Source organism: Macaca mulatta, chromosome 5 (genome assembly GCF_049350105.2).
Source record: "Macaca mulatta isolate MMU2019108-1 chromosome 5, T2T-MMU8v2.0, whole genome shotgun sequence".
Taxonomy (NCBI): Eukaryota; Metazoa; Chordata; class Mammalia; order Primates; family Cercopithecidae; genus Macaca; species Macaca mulatta.
In genome coordinates, this window is record NC_133410.1 from 167769018 (window position 1) to 167789356 (window position 20339).

The 20339-nt window shown below is 34.9% G+C and overlaps 1 protein-coding gene across 14 annotated transcripts in view; it reads left to right on the top strand.

Annotated features, from left to right (window-relative positions):
- The window catches only part of RAPGEF2 (Rap guanine nucleotide exchange factor 2), a 486440-nt gene that overhangs the window by 350890 nt on the left and 115211 nt on the right, over nt 1-20339 (top strand). For 4 of the 14 annotated variants that reach the window (XM_078002396.1, XM_028848850.2, XM_015139431.3 and 1 more), the window contains 3 exons: nt 15232-15307; nt 17607-17774; nt 20135-20152. In XM_078002396.1, the coding sequence (XP_077858522.1) occupies nt 15232-15307; nt 17607-17774; nt 20135-20152 (262 nt within the window). Of the gene's footprint in view, nt 1-2144; nt 2353-3228; nt 3521-15231; nt 15308-17606; nt 17775-20134; nt 20153-20339 lie in introns of those variants that run through there. The other 10 variants (XM_028848848.2, XM_078002398.1, XM_015139432.3 and 7 more) reach the window with 3 other exon arrangements.

Below are 20339 nucleotides of genomic sequence, written 5' to 3' on the forward strand. Positions count from 1 at the left end.
ATGTTGTCAACCTGTTTTTTAATACTTTGTACTTTTAGTGTCCTTGTTAAGAAATCTTTTCTTAACCTCATGTCATAAAGGTTTCCTCAGTTTTTCTTCTAGAAATGTAATAGTTTTACTTCTTCCATTTAGGTCTGAGATCTATTTTGATTTAATTTTTGTGTGTGGTGTGAGGTAAGGGTTGAGATTTACATTTCTTCATACAGATATTCAGTTGTTCTAGAATACTTCATTGAAAAGAATATTTTTAATCTATAGAATTGCCTTGGCATGTTTGTTTAAAATCAATTAATTGTAAAAATAAATTATTTAACTATGAAATATTTGTTTAGATCTATCTCTGGAATCTCTCTTCTGTTCCATTGCTTTACATGTCAGTTCTTCCACCAGTACCACACTATCTTCATTTGTGTAACTTTATAGTCACTTTTGAAGTCATATAGCGTAATTCCCTGACTTTGTTCTTGCTTGTTTTTATTCTGTCCTTGCCTTTTTATATAAATTTTAAACCAGGTTATCAGTGCCAAAAAAATGTTCGTTAGGATTTGGTTGGAATTGCACTGAGTCTGTAGATCAGCTTGGGAAAGATTACTATCTTATCAATATTGAGCTTTCCAAACCGTGAACTCTCTCCATTTAAGTTTTCTAGAATTTCCCTTTGCAAGGTTAAGTTCCCTTTGGTAGTTTTTAGTATACAGATCATACACATTCTTCATTGTATTTATTCCTAAGTATTTTATATTTTGATTATAAATAATAGGTTTTTACCACTTCAGTCTATAAGGGGGAAGCTCTGAAACAAAGGTTAAGCAATATTGCCAGTGTTAGTTATTGGTAGAATTAGAACAGTCTTTCACTTACAAAACAAGTACGGGCTCATGAGAAGAGTCCACATTTAATTCAGATGAATTAAATCAGTTGCCATTTTATTACTTGATATCTTTGTAAAAGATTATATATGTGTATGAGTTTATGCTTTTCCTTTCTTGGACATGTGTTATTTTAACTTCCAAGAATTATGAATACAGTATTTTTCAAGTGACCTGAATTTTTGTTGAGGTTCAATCTTACAAAGACATACTTACCATTTCAACTTCTCTTACGGTATGTGCCAATTTTGGGGCAGGTTAGTGGCTAGGTTTTGATGCCATTAACATAGAGCTTTAAAGAATAGCAGATGTTTAGTTGTGATTCTTGAGATCAGTTCAAGTTCTTACTTGCTTAGGGCCAATCTGAATCATTCATTATATTCATCTGCCATTTTTCTCATTAATATGTTACATAGATCTGTTTGGTTATTTCTTAATGTAATTGTTTATTTTACTTCTTGAATGAATTTTATAAAAAATAAGGCCATTTGAAAATAAGATATTAGAGCTAAGCTTCCTTGTCTATACAACTCATACATGGCCAGCTTTGCACACTGCAATGGTGAACATTTAACAAAAGTATATTGGACGGGCATGTGTCTACATGCTGAAAGGAAAAGCTGTTATGGACCATAACTTTTATACAAGCTGATCAGCTGCCATCTGTGTACAAAGCACTGTGATCAGCAGAGACCTGTTTGTGCCACTGTGTAGACTGATAGCAGCAGATTAATTTAGCTGAGCTGTTCTCTAGCAGTTTGGTCACGAGGACATAGACACTACCAAAGTGTAGTCATCACACCACTGATCTTTGCTGGTTTAGATTGTGGCAAGAGAGAAAAACTGCTTGCTCTCTTCACCCCAATACAGCTGAGGTAAGAGCCACCTTTTTTTCTCCTGAAGGGAAAAATGAGAGCAAATCTGCCTCTTTTAACTTTTCCCATGCTGTTTGATTTAAATTTATTCTAGTCTTTTCCATGATAATCCCCCAGGCCAGGTATACAGTTCAGCATCTCTTTGGCGGAGAGCAACTAGTTTGTAGCACAGCTTGGGTAAATTTTAATAACAAAATTGTATTGCCAGCACGAAGCATTTGACCTTGAAGACAGAGGAGAGCAGACATTGCAGATTTCCCTACTTGCCCTTCACTTACAAGAGAGTAGATAATGAATTAATAGAAATTGATAAAGAGTGTCTGTCAGGCAGCCGCTGAGGTCATGAGGCTGGTATGCAAAAAGAGTACCCATACAACATGCGAGACACATAGCTGCAGCCAGGAGAGGTGGGTGGGTCATCGAAGCAGGAAATTAGCCGTCAGATGGAATGTTGGCCTCTGTACAAGCTACGCCGCGCGCATGGACTCACTGGGAGAAAACACACAGGGAAATGGGGAGTGCTCAGTGCTGCAGAGAAAAGAGCTCCTATAGAAGATGACAGCACTATTGCTGTTAGTGGTACTTCAAAGATACTGAAGACAGTGCAGGTTAGAATTTTTTTTAAAGGAATTAAAATGTTAGTAGCTTAAGTATGTTTAGTGTTTGTTAAATAGACAACAAACTACTGAGGAACGAACAGGGGGAATAGCACAGCTATAAGGCCTTCATATTGTATAATAATTTTTATCGTGTACTCTATTTTTATAAGCAGAGATTAAATGTTGAGATCCACTTTGCAGAGGAACAAACTTCTGTTAATTTGTGTAGGGTGATGATTGTTAGAATGTTTCTAAGTGAGCCTTGAAAGAAATTTAGAGATGTATAGTGTGTGTTCAGTTTTCCCAATACTTCTGAAATACAAGCCGGTTAAAGTCCATGCTTTAGAAGCAGTTTGCAGTTTACACACATACATGTAATTTATATATGTATCTGGTGTGTGTGTGTGATTTTTAACATAGCTGTTACTTTTTTGGGGTCTAAACTAATGAGTTAACTTATTAAGAAAATATTACATGTATTTTATGGAAAGTCTTTCAACCCACTTTCCTTTTATACTTATATTAAAATTTATTCTTATATAAGTTACCAATTTTTGAGAATGGAATTGATGGCATCAGCAGTTACTTGTTAGCTTTTCCTCCCTAATTTAATTGCCACTCTGCTGTCTGAAGACAGTGTTATGTGATTGGTTTTTTTGTAAGTCCTAAACAAATAAATTGGTTTTGATTTAGGATCATCAGTCCAGTCAGTTACTTAGACTTTTTTAAGGAAGAAACTAAAATTTAGTAACTGGCTATCATTTTCTGGAAACAGGGGTGTGAAAAATTGATATATTGGAGTATTATGTTTATCATTTTGTAAATTAGGATTGCCCACCAGTATAATATCTGCTTGACTCCTGTGTATTCCCTTGCTGGGTGTAGGCTGACTTGAATAAGTTTACATTCCGATACCGAGAATTGCATTCCACTGGGTAGTTCTGACGTACAAGAAGAATGTGGAGGCCCATACAAAGGGCAAGATTAGGGACACTGATAGAAGAGGCTTCTATGCTCTGTGACTGCCTTCCGTGGAAAGCTCACACTGGCAGAAAGTGCTCTTGACCCAACTTGGGAGAGGAAAATGTGGTCACAGAAACTTCGGACAATTGGACCTTACAACACCTGCAGCACCCTGTCTGGTGTTTCATTGCCTATGGGTATTTACGAAAACTAGGTAAGACTTTACATTCTCAAACTTTCATGCTGTGTGGGAGTCTTGAAGGAAAGTTTAGTTTTCTCTATTTTTTATATTATATGGAAGACTACTTAGTAATTTTTTGTCTTCATATTTTTGGTATTACAAAGTCATACCATTTGCACCTGTAGAAGTATATAACTTAGTTTCAATTTTGCTAACAATTTTACTTTTTAATTTTTAAATTGTTTTGTATAAAAACTTCAGCAAAAAAATGTAATGGAATGAAAGTCTGAATTGTTATACTGTTTTTAGAGCAGTCGTTCTTAGCCATACTGAGGGAGTACTAGCATTTAGGAATAATCTGTTTCATATGCTGCAAGTGGTCTTTTCAGTAATCATTTACTGGTGGGCTTAATTTTTTTTCTTTTTTGACATGGCAGAGAACTCACAGATTTACCAGAAGTGAACCTACATCACTTTTAGTTGTTATCTTGTGATTGTTTAATGTAAGATTTTAAGGACATGCTGAAATTACATTGAGATTGAATTGTTGAAAGGCAAGGTGTACAGTGTATTTATACAGAACAATTTAGAAAGCTTTAAAATAGACCATAGTGATCACATTTTCATTCTGTGTGGAAGGAGAAGACTATCAGCATTCTTAAAACACATATACCATAATACTTCTCCCTTCCACCACCCACTTTTCCTACTTTATGGCCTCTGACTAGACATCTCTTGTCAAATGCTGGTGTCTAGTTAGAAAGAACAGGTTTTTAAAATATTCAGGCTAACTCTCATTGATAACTGTTAACCTTCATCTTTCTTGTTTTTGAAAGACAGCTATTCATATATGTGTGTTAATACATGTGTGTTAATAGCGTGTCTTATATACAAATACACATATACACACAAAGACTGAAACTTCTAGAAGACCAGAAATAACTTTTGAAAGATATTTAATTCTAAGTAGAAAAGATAAGCCATGTATCTTTAAAAATTAAGGAGTCTGAAATTTTAAAATATCTTGTTTATCTTGGTAAACAACAGATCTTTGCCGAGGTAACCCTAAAGCTCTTTATGGTCATTTGTAATTTGCTGAATTTGAATTGCCTTCTGAATTACAAATGCTGATTTGTGTTTTTCACTCAACTAGCTACTGAGTGAGCCTGGCCATTGAGAATTCACCTCTCAATGAAACTCACTTCTCGACTTGTCATTGGGTTATAGCTGTTTGTGTACTTGTCATCCATGGCATATAAACTACTTAAGAAGAGGGACTGTATTTAGTGAGTTTTTTTGTAAACTCTCAATATTGATTACCAAGTTTATATTGGTAATATCGATTCTGTTACGTGTCCAGTGAACATTTGGAAGAGGAATAGATAGCACAATAATATATATGTCAGAAATAATATTATCTAGTCGTGCACTGTGTAATAATGTTTTGATCAATAATGGACCACATATACAGTGGTCATCCCAGAAGATGATAATATGGTATTTTTACTGTACCTTTTCAATGTTTAGATGTTTAGATACACAAATCCCATTGTGTTACAATTGCCTACAATATTCAGTAGAGTAACATTCTGTATGGGTTTGTAGCGGAGGAGCAATAGGCTGTGTCATCTAGCCTAGGTTGATAGTAGGCTATCCCATTTTGGTTTGTGTAAGTATACTCTGTGATGGTCACACAACAGTAAAATCGCCAAACAACATATTTCCCAGAACATATCTCCATCCTTAAGCAATGCATGACTGTATGTTAATATATATTATTACTCACACATATTATTTTATGTGTTGTATGTTATGTGTATATTCTCACAAATACATTATTTATATCTTAAATTTAAACAAAAGTTTCTCACATGAATCATATATATGTGAGAAATAATATATGTTTTGTAGAGAGAGAAAAAAACCTCAAATATATGACCATGGATAAAGAAAAAAATGAGATTAATGTTAGGTGAAAAAATGTTCATATAAATGACTCTTCTAAACTTTGATTTAAAATAAAGATTAAGTTGTATTCTTAATCCAAAAATTTCAAATCCAGAATGTTCCAAAACTTGAAATTTTTTGAGCACTGACGTGGTGCTCAAAGGAAAAATACTCATTGGAGCATTCTGGATTTCATATTTCCAGAGTAGGGATGCTCCACCTATACATGCAAATATTCCCAAATCCAAAATAATCTAAAATCAAAGCACTTCTGATTCTAAGCATTTTGGATAATGCATACTCGACCTGTCTTTCAGTCGTATTTGTTTACCTTCTGCCCATCTCTAACTAGTTCTTTCACCCAACGTCTGTCACTTCATTGTTAAATTATCATATAAAAGAGACAGGTTCCCAGTTTGTCCATCATCAAATATAACTCTTCATTTGTTCCTAAGATTTGCTGTTTGTTAAAATAGAGATTCTACTTTTTCTTATTCAAGTCCCAGATTTTTGCCAAGAAACCCAAATATCCTCTCTATAGTTTCTTTTCTAAGATTTTTTTATTGTGGTAAAAAAGATATGTAAACTATGTCATTTTAACCATTTTTAAATATATGGTTACATTTAAGTGTGTGTTCCAGTGGCATTAATTACATTCATACTGTTGTGTCACTAGTGGAGCTACCTCTTTCTAAAGCTTTTCTGTAACTCCAGATGGAAACCCTGAAACCATTATGCTTTCCAAACCACTTTCTCCAACCCTTGGCAACCTTGAATCGTTTTTCTGTCTCTATGAATTTGCCTATTCTAGATATTTCATGTAAGTGGAATCATATATTTGTACTTTTGTGGCTGGCTTGTTGTCTTTAGTGTATGTTTTCAAGATTCATCCATGTTGTAGCAGATATCTGAACTTCATTCCTTTATATGGTTGAATAGTATTCCATTGTGTGTGTATGCCACAGCTTGTTTATCTGTTCATCTATTGTTGGACACTGGGGTTGTTTCCACATTTTGGCTACTGTGAATAATGTTGCAGTGAGCATTGGTGTACAAATATCTGTTTGAGTCCCTGCTCTCAGTTCTTTTTGGTATTTATCTAGGGCTAGAATTGCTGTGTCATATGTTAATTCTATGTTTAGATTTTTGAGAAATTGCCAAACTGTTTTCCACAGTGGCTGTATCATTTTACATGCCCACTAGCAATGCACAGGGTTCCAAGTCCTCCACGTTCTTTTTTTTCTTTCTTTTTGCTTTCTTAAAAAAGGGAAATAGTAAAAAATTGTAGCCATCCTGGTATCTTATTTGCATGTGGCTTCAGGTGTGAAATGGTATCTTACTGTGGTTTTGATTTGTTTTTCTCTGATGACTAAAGATGCTGAGGACCTTTTCATGTGTGTATCAGCTCTTTGTGTATCTTCTCTGGAGAAATGCCTATGTAAGTCCTTTGTCAAGTTTACATTGGGTTGTCTTTTTGTTGTTTAAGAATTTTTTATGTATTTTGAATATTGAATCTTTATCAGATATGTGATTTGCAAATACTTTCTTATTCTGCAGGTTGCCTTTTCAGTTAAGGCCCTTTGATGCACATTTTTTAATTAGGATGAAATTCAGTTGATCTGTGTTTATTCTCCTGCTCCTCATGCTTTTATTTTCCAGAGCTAAGAATCTATTGCCATCTCCAAGGTCATGAGGATTTAATCCTATGCTTTTACTAAGAGTTTACTTTTGGCTCTTATATTTAGCTTGTTGATTCATTTCGAGTTAATTTTTGTCTGTGGTGTGCAGTAGGGGTCCAATTTCATTCTTTTTCATGTGAAAGCCAATAATCCCACTACCATTTGTTGAAGACTCTGTTCTCCTCCCATTGAACAGATATGACATCCTTGTCAAAAACCAACTGGTCAATCATTTGCAGTAACCTAGATGAGACTGGAGACTATTATTTTGAGTGAAGTAACTCAGAAATGGAAAACCAAACATCATATGTTCTCACTCATAAGTGGGAACTAATCTATGAGGATACAGAGGCATAAGAATGACATAATGGATTTTGGGGACTCGGGGGGAAGTGTGAGAAGGGGGTGAGGGATAAAAGACTACAAATTGGGTGCAGCGTATACTGCTTGGGTGGTGGGTGCACCAAAATCTCACAAATCACCACTAAAGAACTTATATAACCAAGTGCCACCTGTTCCCCAATAACCTGTGGAAATAAAAAATTAAAAAAAAAAAAAAAAAGAAAACATAAGGAAAAAAAAGTCCTGTTAATTTAACACTCACACACAAAAAATCAATTGGCCATTGATGTATGAGTTGATTTCTGGACTCCTACTTCTATCCTTTTGGCCTAAGTACCACACTGTTTTGATTACTATAGCTTTGTAGTAAATTTTGAAATTGGGAAGTGTGAGTCCTCTGACTTTGTTCTTTTTCAAGATTTTCTTGGCAAATTAGGGTCCACCCAATTTCCATATGAATTTTACGACCAGTTTTTTCATTTCTGTAAAAAAGACTAGTCTAATTTTGATAGAGGGTATGTTGAATCTGTAGATCACCTTATGTAGTTTATTATAAGACTTACTAAAAAAAAAACAAAAACAGTGCTGTATTTGACAGTGTTAAGAGTCCATTTCTGACAGTGGCACCAAGGAACAGGATGTAATCACATTTGGGTCAGAATGTAGTCACATGGTTTAGAGCAATCCTTACCTACTCCTGATTTTTGATCAAGGATCGTAGGTGTACATTTAAGTTACCCAATTTCTTTAATTGTATTTTTTTCTAAATTATTTCTAAGTCTTTTAAAAATGATTATTTTAGAAACTTAAGGGATACTGGCTTTTAGCTGGTGTAATAGGACTTAATGAATTATTATTATTATTATTATTATTATTTTGAGACAGAATCTTGCTCTATCACACAGGCTGGAGTGTAGTGGCGTGATCTCGCTCACTGCAACCTCTGCCTTCCGGGTTCAAGTAATTCTTCTGCCTCGGCCTCCCGAGTAGCTGGGACTTCAGGTGCATGCCACCATGCCTGGCTAATTTTTTTTTTTTTGAGACGGAGTCTTGCTCTGTTGCCCAGGCTGGAATGAGTGGTGCGATCTCGGCTTACTGCAAGCTCTGCCTCCTAGGTTCACGCCATTTATTGGACTTGAAGTGTGACTTGAAGTGTGAAGTGCAACTTGAAGTGTGACTTCCTGACCTCAGGTGATCTGCCTGCCTCAGCCTCCGAAAGTGCTGGAATTATAGGCATGAGCCCCCGTTCCCGGCCTATTATTATTATTTTTGAGACTGAGTCTTGCTCTGTTACCCAGGCTGAAGTGCGGTGGTGCAATCTCGACTCACTGCAACCTCCATCTCCTGAGTTCAAGTGATTCTCCTACCTCAGCCTCCTGAGTAGTTAGGATTACAGGTGCCTGCCATTATGCCTAGCTAACTTTTGTATTTTTAGTAGAGACGGGGTTTCACCATGTTGGCTAGGCTGGTCTCAAACTCCTAACCTCAAGTGATCTTTCCATCTTGGCTTTCCAAAGTGCTGGGATTACAGGTATGAGCCACCGTGCCCAGCCTATGAAAAGTTATCTTAATTTATGCATCTGGTCTTTTGGAAAGCCCTTTGGATTCCCTGAATTTTTTGTGAGAAATTTTTCAGTTCTGTGTATTTCCCCTTAGAAACTCTTCCAGGGTAATACCCTTTTATAGATTTGATTTTTCTATAAGGGCATGTATTGTAATTATTGTTTTTGATTCTTTCCTTGTGTGTCCATCATTTCATAGTTTTGTCTTTGTTTATAATTTTACTTGTTGTGTAAGCATCTTGCTGTGCTAATGCATTCAAAGACTTCGTTTTTGTTAATAACTTTTAACTGAAAACTGAGAACCTGTTGTTTAATATAATATTAAATACTGTGTGCATTTGATCACCTTTTCAGTGTAGAGCATTTCATTATGCGCACTGGATCCTCTGTGGCTTTCCTGCACTCACACTTTATAAAATGTCTTGTACTTTATTCTTACTGTTTTGGTTTTGTGTTTTACTTTCTCAGAGTGTATTTGTTATTTGCAGTCCTGAAGATTTTGCACCATTTTTTTCCACTCAGTAATCTAAAATATTTAAAAGGATTGTTCATTATATTGTCAATGAGGTACTTTATCTCCTACACATCTTCATCTGTTGCCTTTTTTAAGTCTGTACTTACTTTCCAGAGCTGAATTTCTTCAGTTTATTTGTATAGAACTTGGCCAAAGATTTTTGAAAATGTTGTAAATAATCATATTTATTTACTTTTGTTTATGTATTTATTGTTTCAAAGAATCAGAGAGCAGAAGCAAAAGTAACTTGTGGACTTAATTTCTAGCTAACTTTTTTTTTTTTTTTTCATTGCTTTGTCTGTTTCTTCCAACCTTACAGCTTCTGGTTTGTGAGCTAAGAGCATATCATCTCTGTGAGAGAGCTCAGAGGCTTTGTCACTCATCAGGCCTAGCGTGTGCACTCATGACCTACTCTTTGGCTCTTTCGAGGCTGCTCTTCCTTTCTGCATTCCTGGCTGTGTTTGAAAAAATAGATTGTTGAATAAATGAAATAATATATTCTCCCTTGCTAATGTGTGTTCTGTGCACATTGCTTTTTCCATTCAGCTTTTTCAATAAATATATCTGATGGAAAGTCTGCAGTTTCTCGTGTTCACATCTTTGTGACGCTTTGTAGAACTCGAGTCTTTTTGTGGTTGAAAATGTTTCATCAGGCTCTAGTGCAGTTGACTCTCTGAAAAACTCTCATGGAAATATTTTTGTAGAGCACGTTTTAGGAAATTTAAACTTTTCATCCCCAAAGTAATAGTGTGCTAGTGCAACTTGAAGTGTGACTTCCTAGCCATAAAGTTCTGTTGAACGAATGACTAATTGGTAAGAGGATTTGCACCCTAAATCCTGGAGTGGGGAAGATGGTACTATATTTATATATAAAATAATTAACAGTTATATAGTTTATTTATGTGAACATTAACACCTTTTGTTGCTAAAATTTGTAAACAATTCTAGCATGTATTTTTGTATCAAGTATTATATGAACGGTGTATACTTTACAAACATTTATGATTTTTTACTATGTTACATTTAAAAATGGATAAACATTAGACCAGTATATTTATAAACTTGTCTAAGTCTGTAACCTGCCAGATATTTTACTCACACATTGAGATTATTTATTAATTTGTAGTGCATAATTGTAAGCTTCATTTAAAAAAATTAAATTGCAAATAGGTAGATTCAGAAACTCAAATTTTTGTGTATATTGAAGAGTTATGGAATTTCAGTTGTATTTAATTGTAAGCTAAAAGAAATGTTTAAAAATTCAGATCATTTAAATTGTATGAGAAGTAACATGAAAATAGATTTATTATGTTGTTTCTGGCAAATTTTTTCACTTAAAAGTACTCCAATGTGTATGTTTCTGTGGGCATATATGTGTGACGGCATATATGTGTGACTGTATATATGAACATTAAAAATTTTTTTTCAAATATGTTAAACATGATGCTGGTTTTGATTTTCATGGAAACGTTTTTTTCTTTTCAAGGCAGGTTTTACTCTATTGCCCAGGCTAGAGTGCAGTGGCACATTCTTGGCTCACTGCAACCTCTGCCTCCCATGCTCAAGTGATCCTCCCATCTCAACTTCCTGAGTAGCAGGGACTACAGGCTCACACCACCATGCCTGGCTAATTTTTGTATTTTTAGTAGAGACAGGATTTCACCATGTTGCCCAAGCTAGTCTCGAACTCCTGGGCTCAAGTGATCATCCCTCCTCAGGCTTCCAAAATGCTGGGATTACAAGCATGAGCCATCACGTCTGGCCAGAAATGATTTTGGAAAAGGACTTAATTATCTTTAATAATCAAATAATTATTATTAAGGAAAAGGACTTAAGTGATGGCCTAGTCTAACCTAATAAACCTGTAAACAAATAAAATTTATTGGCTGGGCGCGGTGGCTCAAGCCTGTAATCCCAGCACTTTGGGAGGCCGAGACGGGCGGATCACGAGGTCAGGAGATCGAGACCATCCTGGCTAACCCCGTGAAACCCCGTCTCTACTAAAAAATACAAAAAACTAGCCGGGCGAGGTGGCGGGCGCCTGCAGTCCCAGCTACTCGGGAGGCTGAGGCAGGAGAATGGCGTAAACCCGGGAGGCGGAGCTTGCAATGAGCTGAGATCCGGCCACTGCACTCCAGCCTGGGCGACAGAGCGAGGCTCTGTCTCAAAAAAAAAAAAAAGAAAAAAAAAAAAACAAATAAAATTTATCGTATGATGTGGTGAAGATAGTTTGCTAGAGATTGCAGACGATAGAATGACAATGTTGGCTTTTCTATTTTCTTCCTCTTACATGACTTGGCTCCTAATACTTGAAACATGTGTATTACTATGATATAAAGAGGATTATAAATGGAACAAGAATTTCCATAGGAGTCCGTCACAGTGCCTAATTAACTTGGAAAAAATTGTTCCGTGAAATAGTTTTTTGGTAGAATTTTAAAGCATTTTTTCTTAAAGATAAGTTTATTAAATATGATTGACAAAAATTTTAATATTAGGCCAGTGGTGGTAGCTCACACCTGTAATCCCAGAATTTTGGGAGGCCGAGGAGGGAAAATTGATTGTGGCCCTAAGTTCAAGACCAACCTGGGCAACATAGCTAGACTTTGTCTCTACAAAAATTTAAAAAAAAATTTAAAAAAAAAAGGCATATATGGTGGTATGCACCTGTAGTCCCAGGTACTGAGGTAAGGTAGGAGGGTTGCTTGAGTCCAGGAGTTCAAGACTACAGTGAGCTGTGATTGTGCCACTGTACTGTGGCTTGGGTGGTGGAGTGAGACCCTGTTTCTTTAAAAAAAAAAAAAAAAAAGTTAAGTCCTGAATGGGCAAAAACTGGCAGCCTTCCCTTTGAAAACTGGCACAAGACAGGGGTGCCCTCTCTCACCACTCCTGTTCAACATAGTGTTGGAAGTTCTGGCCAGGGCAGTCAGGCAGGAGAAAGAAAGGGTATTCAATTAGGAAAAGAGGAAGTCAAATTGTCCCTGATTGCAGATGACATGATTGTATATTTAGAAAACCCCATCATCTCAGCCCCAAATCTCCTTAAGCTGATAAGCAACTTCAGCAAAGTCTCAGGATACAAAATCAATGTGCAAAAATCACAAGCATTCTTATACACCAATAACAGACAAATAGAGAGCCAAATCATGAGTGAACTCCCATTCACAATAGCTTCAAAGAGAATAAAATACCTAGAAATCCAACTTAAAGGGATGTGAAGGACCTCTTCAAGGAGAACTACAAACCACTGCTCAACGAAATAAAAGAGGACACAAACAAATGGAAGAACATTCCATGATCATGAATAGGAAGAATCAATATCGTGAAACTGGCCATACTGCCCAAGGTAATTTATAGATTCAATGCCATCCCCATCAAGCTACCAATGACTTTCTTCACAGAATTGGAAAAAACTGTTTTAAAGTTCATATGGAACCAAAAAAGAGCCCACATTGCCAAGACAATCCTAAGTCAAAAGAACGAAGCTGGAGGCATCACGCTACCTGACTTCAAACTATACTACAAGTCTACAGTAACCAAAACAGCATGGTACTGGTACCAAGAGAGAGATGTAGACCAATGGAACAGAACAGAACCCTCAGAAATAATACCACACATCTACAACCATCTGATCTTTGACAAACTAGACAAAAATAAGAAATGGGGAAAGGATTCCCTATTTAATAAATGGTGCTGGGAAAACTGGCTAGCCATATATAGAAAGCTGAAACTGGATCCCTTCCTTACACCTCATACAAAAATTAATTCAAGATGGATTAAAGACTTAAATGTTAGACCTAAAACCATAAAAACCCAAGAAGAAAACCTAGGCAATACCATTCAGGACATAGGCATGGGTGAGAACTTCATGTCTAAAACACCAAAAACAATGGAACAAAAGCCAGAATTGACAAATGGGACCTAATTAAACTAAAGAGCTTCTGCACAGCAAAAGAAACTACCATCAGAGTGAACAGGAAACCTGCAGAATGGGAGAAAATTTTGCAATCTACTCACCTGACAAAGGGCTAATATCCAGAATCTACAAAGAACTCAAACAAATTTACAAGAAAAAAACAACCCCATCAAAAAGTGGGCAAAGGATATGAACAGACAGTTCTCAAAAGAAGGCATTTATGCAGCCAGCAGACACATGAAAAAGTGCTCATCATCACTGGCCATCAGAGAAATGCAAATCAAAACCACAATGAGATACCATCTCACACTAGTTGGAATGGCGATCATTAAAAAGTCAGGAAAAAACAGGTGCTGGCGAGGATGTGGAGAAATAGGAACACTTTTACACTGTTGTTGGGACTGTAAACTAGTTCAACCATTGTGGAAGACAGTGTGGCGATTCCTCAAGGATCTAGAACTAGAAATAACATTTGACCCAGCCATCCCATTACTGGGTATATACCCAAAGGATTATAAATCATGCTGCTATAAAGACACATGCACATGTATGTATATTGTGGCACTATTCACAATAACAGAGACTTGGAACCAATCCAAATTTCCATCAATGATAGACTGGATTAAGAAAATGTGGCAAGTATACACCATGATATGCAGCCATAAAAAAGGATGAGTTCATGTCCTTTGTAGGTACATGGATGAAGCTAGAAACCATCATTCTGAGCAAACTATCGCAAGAACAGAAACAAACACCGCATGTTCTCGCTCACAGGTGGGAATTGAACAATGAGAACACTTTGACACAGGAAGGAGAACATCACACACCAGGGACTGTTGTGGGGTAGGGGTAGGGGGGAGGGACAGCATTAGGAGATATACCTAATGTAAATGACAAGTTAATGGGTGCAACACACCAACGTGGCACATGTATACATATGTAACAAACCTGCACGTTGTGCACATGTACCCTAGAACTTAAAGTATAATAATAATTTTTTAAAAGTTCATGTTAAATGGAAGGAAAGAAATACTTTTGTGAATGAGTGAGGTGTCACATTAACAAAGAGAGCTTCACTGGAATTCTCTGTTCTTGATTCTAGTTTGCATATCCCTATGTCAGAAACAATAAATCTTCTCCGGTGTTAACGTGGAAATTCACCACAGATAAGGCAAAGGTGCTATGTCTGTGTTCACTCATGCAGAGTTCTCAGGAGGAATGAGCTTTCAGTAGTACATCAGCTGAAATCAGTTTACCATAAAAATAAAGTTTTAAGTTGAGTATGTTTTTCTTAAAACATTTAGAATAAGTTGATTTGAAAATTTAGGAAAATAAATACACTTTTTAGGTGAAAAAAGAGTTTAACCTAAGCAAGTTGTGAAGAGAATTACATGTACATGCATTTTATACTTCTTTGGGACATTTCTATAGTTTGCCACTGAGACATTTCCCATCCCTACTGGAATATTCTCAAAGTTCACCTGAGGATGATTTAAAATAACCTAACAGAAAACTCACCCATGCTAATAATTCTCCTTTTCTTACATCTTTAATTTGAAAATATTGTTAGAATTTTCCAGAAAAATCTATGACTGAAACTTAAGAATTTGCATGCTTTCTTGTCATTCTGTGGAAATTATTAAAGATAGTTCACTTTCTCCAAGGTGTACTTTTTGTAATTGTTTTTAATTTTTATTTATCTGGAAGTTTGGCTTATGTTCCCAATTCATATTACTTAAATCTCTGAGGTTGTCCTCATTGATTTTTTTTTTCTTTCTTTCTAGTTTTGGCAAGCGTTCTGCAGGAAGTTTTAGGCGTGGCTGTGAATGCATTGTTTTAGAGCCTTCTGAGATGATTGTGGTAAGAGTATTACTTGTGAGGACTATTTTTCTCCTGAAAAATTGCATGAAATAAAGGCATTTTTACAAACTGCTTATAATATTAGATTTTTGTTGAATAGAAAATATTGTATATTTTCTATAACATTAGACATTTCACAACTTTGTATTATGAATTTGAGTTCATAATCATAATATTTCATTATTTACAGGATTCAATTAAATGCAAAAAAATTTTAAAAAGTACAAGTAGCTAAGTGTTTGATTTTTGTACTTTGTAATTCAGTCTATAATAATGCCATTTAATTGAAATTTGGGGAGAATCTCTTGATTGCAGGATTTTAGCTCTCCAAGTTTTGATTGGTTTGAGTGACTTACTTTAAATGAATCACTAGGTTTGCTGGTGTGAGAACAATTTTGGAATCTAAACATGCCTCCACTGTGAGTGTTTGTGAGGAATAACCAAATGGAACTTTGTTCACTGTTAATTCATTCATCAGAGTTTCTAAGATGTTTTAAATGAGGAATTATTTTTTAAACAACACTATTTTTAAAAACGCAAGAAAATCACTTGAATTCTTTGAAGTAATTAAAAGGAAATTTGGGGACTATTATGCTGGTTAAACACTCTGTTGACATCTTTTCTCTCTTTTTAATGGAATTTTGTGACTTAAAAATTTATAAAGAGAGATTATACATGGAACGTATTAGTAAAATAGATATTAGCAACCTTGAAGCTTAAAAACCAAACCTGTCATACTTTTTTCTTACTGTATAGGAATGATTTTAAGATAGGATAATATGTACCCTTTAAAAAAATTAGTCACAGAAATGAGATGAGGTGGAAGGGGAGTTTCCCAGTCTAGACATTAAGTAGATATTCTTACTGTCCCCGTCCAGCATCCTAGCTGGGAAGGAAGATCTTGTAAAGTAAATGATAACCAAATAAAGATGACGATGGAAACTTTATTCACGTTTAGTAAAGTATTTGATAAACAATTGTAGGTCTGTTTTCAGAGAAGATGTAGGGTTTTTCCCTATGATGTAGGAGAGGAATTCCGTCAGAAATGAGAACTTCCTCATCAAAGCTAGCAAACTTTTTGTAAAATTTACTGTAATATTTGGTAAAGTTTTACAAAATGTACTCAAGTGAGAAAGTAGCATAGTTATGAGTAAGGATTTAGGGTTGGGAAGAATGTGGGCAGCTATATAGCACTTTCCAACAGTAGATAGTCAAGATATTTCCTTGAGATTTTGCCCTCTGTTAATGCCACTTTTAGTTTTCTCTGAAGGATTTTTAGTCTTTAAAATTGAGTATTTTATACTTGCTGATACTACATGAACTACTAGGTTTGCTGGTGTGAGAACAGTTACATAACCTAAACATGCCTCCATTATGAGCAGTCACATGAGGAATAACCTAATGTAACTTTTATTCCCTGTTCATTCATCAGCATTTCTAATTTTTTTTTTTTTTTTTTGAGACAGAGTCTCGCCCTGTTGCCCAATTTGGAGTGCAATGGTGTGATCTCAGCTCACTGTAACTTCCACCTCCTGAGTTCAAGCAATTCTCCTGCCTAAGCCTCCCGAGTAGCTGGAATTACAGGCATGTGCCACCACACCCAGCTAATTTTTTGTATCTTTAGTAGAGATGGGGTTTCACCATGTTGGCCAGGCTGGTCTTGAACTCCTGACCTCATGATCCACCCGTCTCAGCCTCCCAAAGTGCTGGGATTACAGACGTGAGCAACTGTGCCTGGCCTAAAATGTTTTTAAATGAGGAATTACTTTTAAACAACACTATTTATAAAAAAAAAAGAAACTGAAGTCACGGAATGAAAGTAGAAGGAGAAACCCTTGCATAACCTACCGAAGCCATTCTGTTAGCAGTGTTTGAGTCATTTGGAGGTTTTTACAGATTTCGATCAGTTTTTTTTTTGTTTTCGTTTTTTCCACGTTGCTTAAGACAGTGTGGCAGTTGCTTTCATAATGTGTGGTAATGTATCCTGTGAGATCTTTCACTAATAAATCAGTACAAAGACTGCTGAAAATATCCTTCCCTTTGAAACTACAGGAAATTCAAGAGTTACCCATATTGTCCTAAGTGGAACTGAAAATGCCTCCTCATAAAAGAAATGTTACTTAAAACCAATTAGTTCCAGAGAAGTTCAGAGACACTTGAAGTTTGTCTAGATAGTTTGTCTACAGATGTCCTTTGCAAGATGATTGAATATGGGTTATCTGTAAGTTTCTTTCTGTATCTAATATTAATAGGAAATGTTGCATTTGGAGAAATGAAATTTTGGGGGGTTTTATTTCAGGTGGACTATATGGATGAAAATGAAGAATATTTTCAGCGTCAAGCTTCCCATAGACAGTCTCGAAGGAGATTTAGAAAAATCAACCAGAAGGGTGAAAGACAAACAATTATTGACACTGTGGATCCTTATCCCATGGGCAAACCTCCTTTGCCTAGAGGCTATCACACGGTAAGTTATACGAGTGTAATCATTTTATTTATTTCTAGCTTTTTGTTGGGGTTTTATGAAAAGATGTTTAAATTTTCAATTTTTGACAAATCTTTTCAATGATATATATACACACACACGTTAAATATACTTAAATATTTTTATTTGTTATATTAATATAAAATAAATATATTTATATATTTAAATTTATATTTATTAAAGAAATAGTAGATTTTTCTGGAAGCAAACATGATATGATTAGTTTTTAAAAGACATTGAAATAAGATGTCCACAGACTTTGCTAGCTCCTTTATTTCTTAAGTTGTTCTCTGAAGATCAGCTTTGTGATAAGCCCATATAATTGTAATTGGAGTATTTTAAGTTGTTTTACCTTAATCTAACATTTTAGCCCCCTCCTGTGCACTCCACCCTTCACTCCCAACCCGAATGGCTGCTATCTATTTAAAAGTAGATATGTAAAAATTGCATTATTTTTCATAGTTTTTTATACCATTGTGAGAATATCTGAGATTTATTTTTTTAATGCAATGAAGTAAGAATAATTTGAAATAATGCTTTTTAAAATCTCAATGTGAAGATGCCCTGAAATATTTCTAATAGGTTCAAAGATCCTCTTAAAGGCAGGCAGACATAACCCAGTTGATTGTCATTTATTTCATAAATATTGATAAATAAACTGCTTTTTATGTTTGAGGAAACCAAGACACAGATAATGAGTGCTTTGTTTAAGATCTCAATAAAGTCACTTTAAAGCCTTATTTTTCTTATTCCTTTGTTTTTTCAAGAGCAAAGTAGCTTAGATTCCTGGATAGGTCATAATAATGTGAAAGATCGTTTATGCATGTAATACCATTAAATGAGTGGTTATTTTATGTATAATTAATTTTAAAATAAAAATGTAAAAAATAAAAATAGATAATTAACAACTGTTTTACATTCCCCAGTTGTTTACGGTTTTCTTTTCTGCAAATAAGTATAAATACAAAATGCATGGGAAAATGTATATAGACTTAAAATTATTTACTCAACTTTTAATAAGTTTAAGTGATATATCTTACACCCACACTTCATATATTCTATTTCTCAGAGAGCTCTTTTTATTTAAATATTTAATGTGGTTTTGACCACTAGCAATCTGACTACTCCTCTTGCTACCCATGAAGTATTTTAGTTTAACATGAATTTCATAGTTGAATCATTGCATTGAGCTCATTTGGAAAGGACTGCTTTTTGCTCATCACAAAGACATCTTTGTCTATTGGAGAGACTTAGTATTAAAAAAAACCATGAAAGGTTTTTTGTTACCATTGTCCATAAAAGAAGGTAATGTTTTTGGGGTTGATGTAGCATTATGGAAGAAGGAAATATGTATTAAAAATAGTTACACATATTAATAGTACAACACAGATAATATTTTAGCCTAGCATTAATATTGCTAATTTTTTTCTGCTTTGGAATTGTTTTTCCAGTTTAGTTGTCAAACTAAAATAGTCAGTGGGAGTATGGATTATTTAAAATGTAGTGAAAGTTGGTTTGTTTGTTCTTATAGTCGTATTTGTCACACTTTAGTTGGGTGGGCCATTTGGTAACTGTCACCCCCACCCCCACTGTGATTCCCCTTTTATGGAAAACTTCATTCAGTTTCCTTACACTGCTCCCGTTTCATTATTTGTTTTAAAATATATATTTCTTTTATTGTTACAATATTTTTTTTTTTTTAGTGGATTTTTAAGAATGTCTTACCTAGCCAGCAGATACTTTTAGGGAAAATTCAATACTAGGATGAAAAATTTGGCTTGATTACTAATGGATCTTATACTGGTTTACTAATGTGTGACATGTGGCATTAGTTTTACTAAATGAGTTAAGATTGGCAACAACATGGTCATAAGGATTGCATCCTTTTTGGGGTGTAAAAATGATGTATATTTATTTATTTCACATAAATACATAATTTTAATGTAGGAAGATTGCAAAATTTTGTTTTGTATATATGATACCACATAGTAAAAAGAATTAAATAGAAATTATTATTTATTACCCCTACATCATATTTACTTATTTTTAACAGAAATAGTTCTCTTTGAAGGAAATTGGCTAATAGGGAAGGACTGAGGGTAAAAAGTTTATTTAAAAGAATTGCATGATCAACTTCACAGGTGATTTAAAGTGATTGCAAGTGCATTTCAAGTGCATGGCTAAAGAACATGGGAAGCATTATACATATAGCTGATTCTGTATGATCATTCTTAACTTAATTTTAACATTATCTTCATTTTGGCAGATGTAATATAGCATGTCTGATAATGTTCATCTTTTCCTTTCCTCCTTTATGGCACTCATTTCATTTTGGCTCAAAGGAATGCACTAAATCTCAGGTATTGTAATTTGTGTGTGGTCTCCTGACACTAACCTAAGTTTATGTGTGAATTTGCACTGTTACTAATGAATTTATAATATTGGTATGTTGTGCTTGGTCTTGTCCTTCTGTATTTTGCCCTAATTTACTTTGAAATTATCAGTGGTTTGGGTGGTAGAATAGGCTGCTTGATCTATACAGACCTG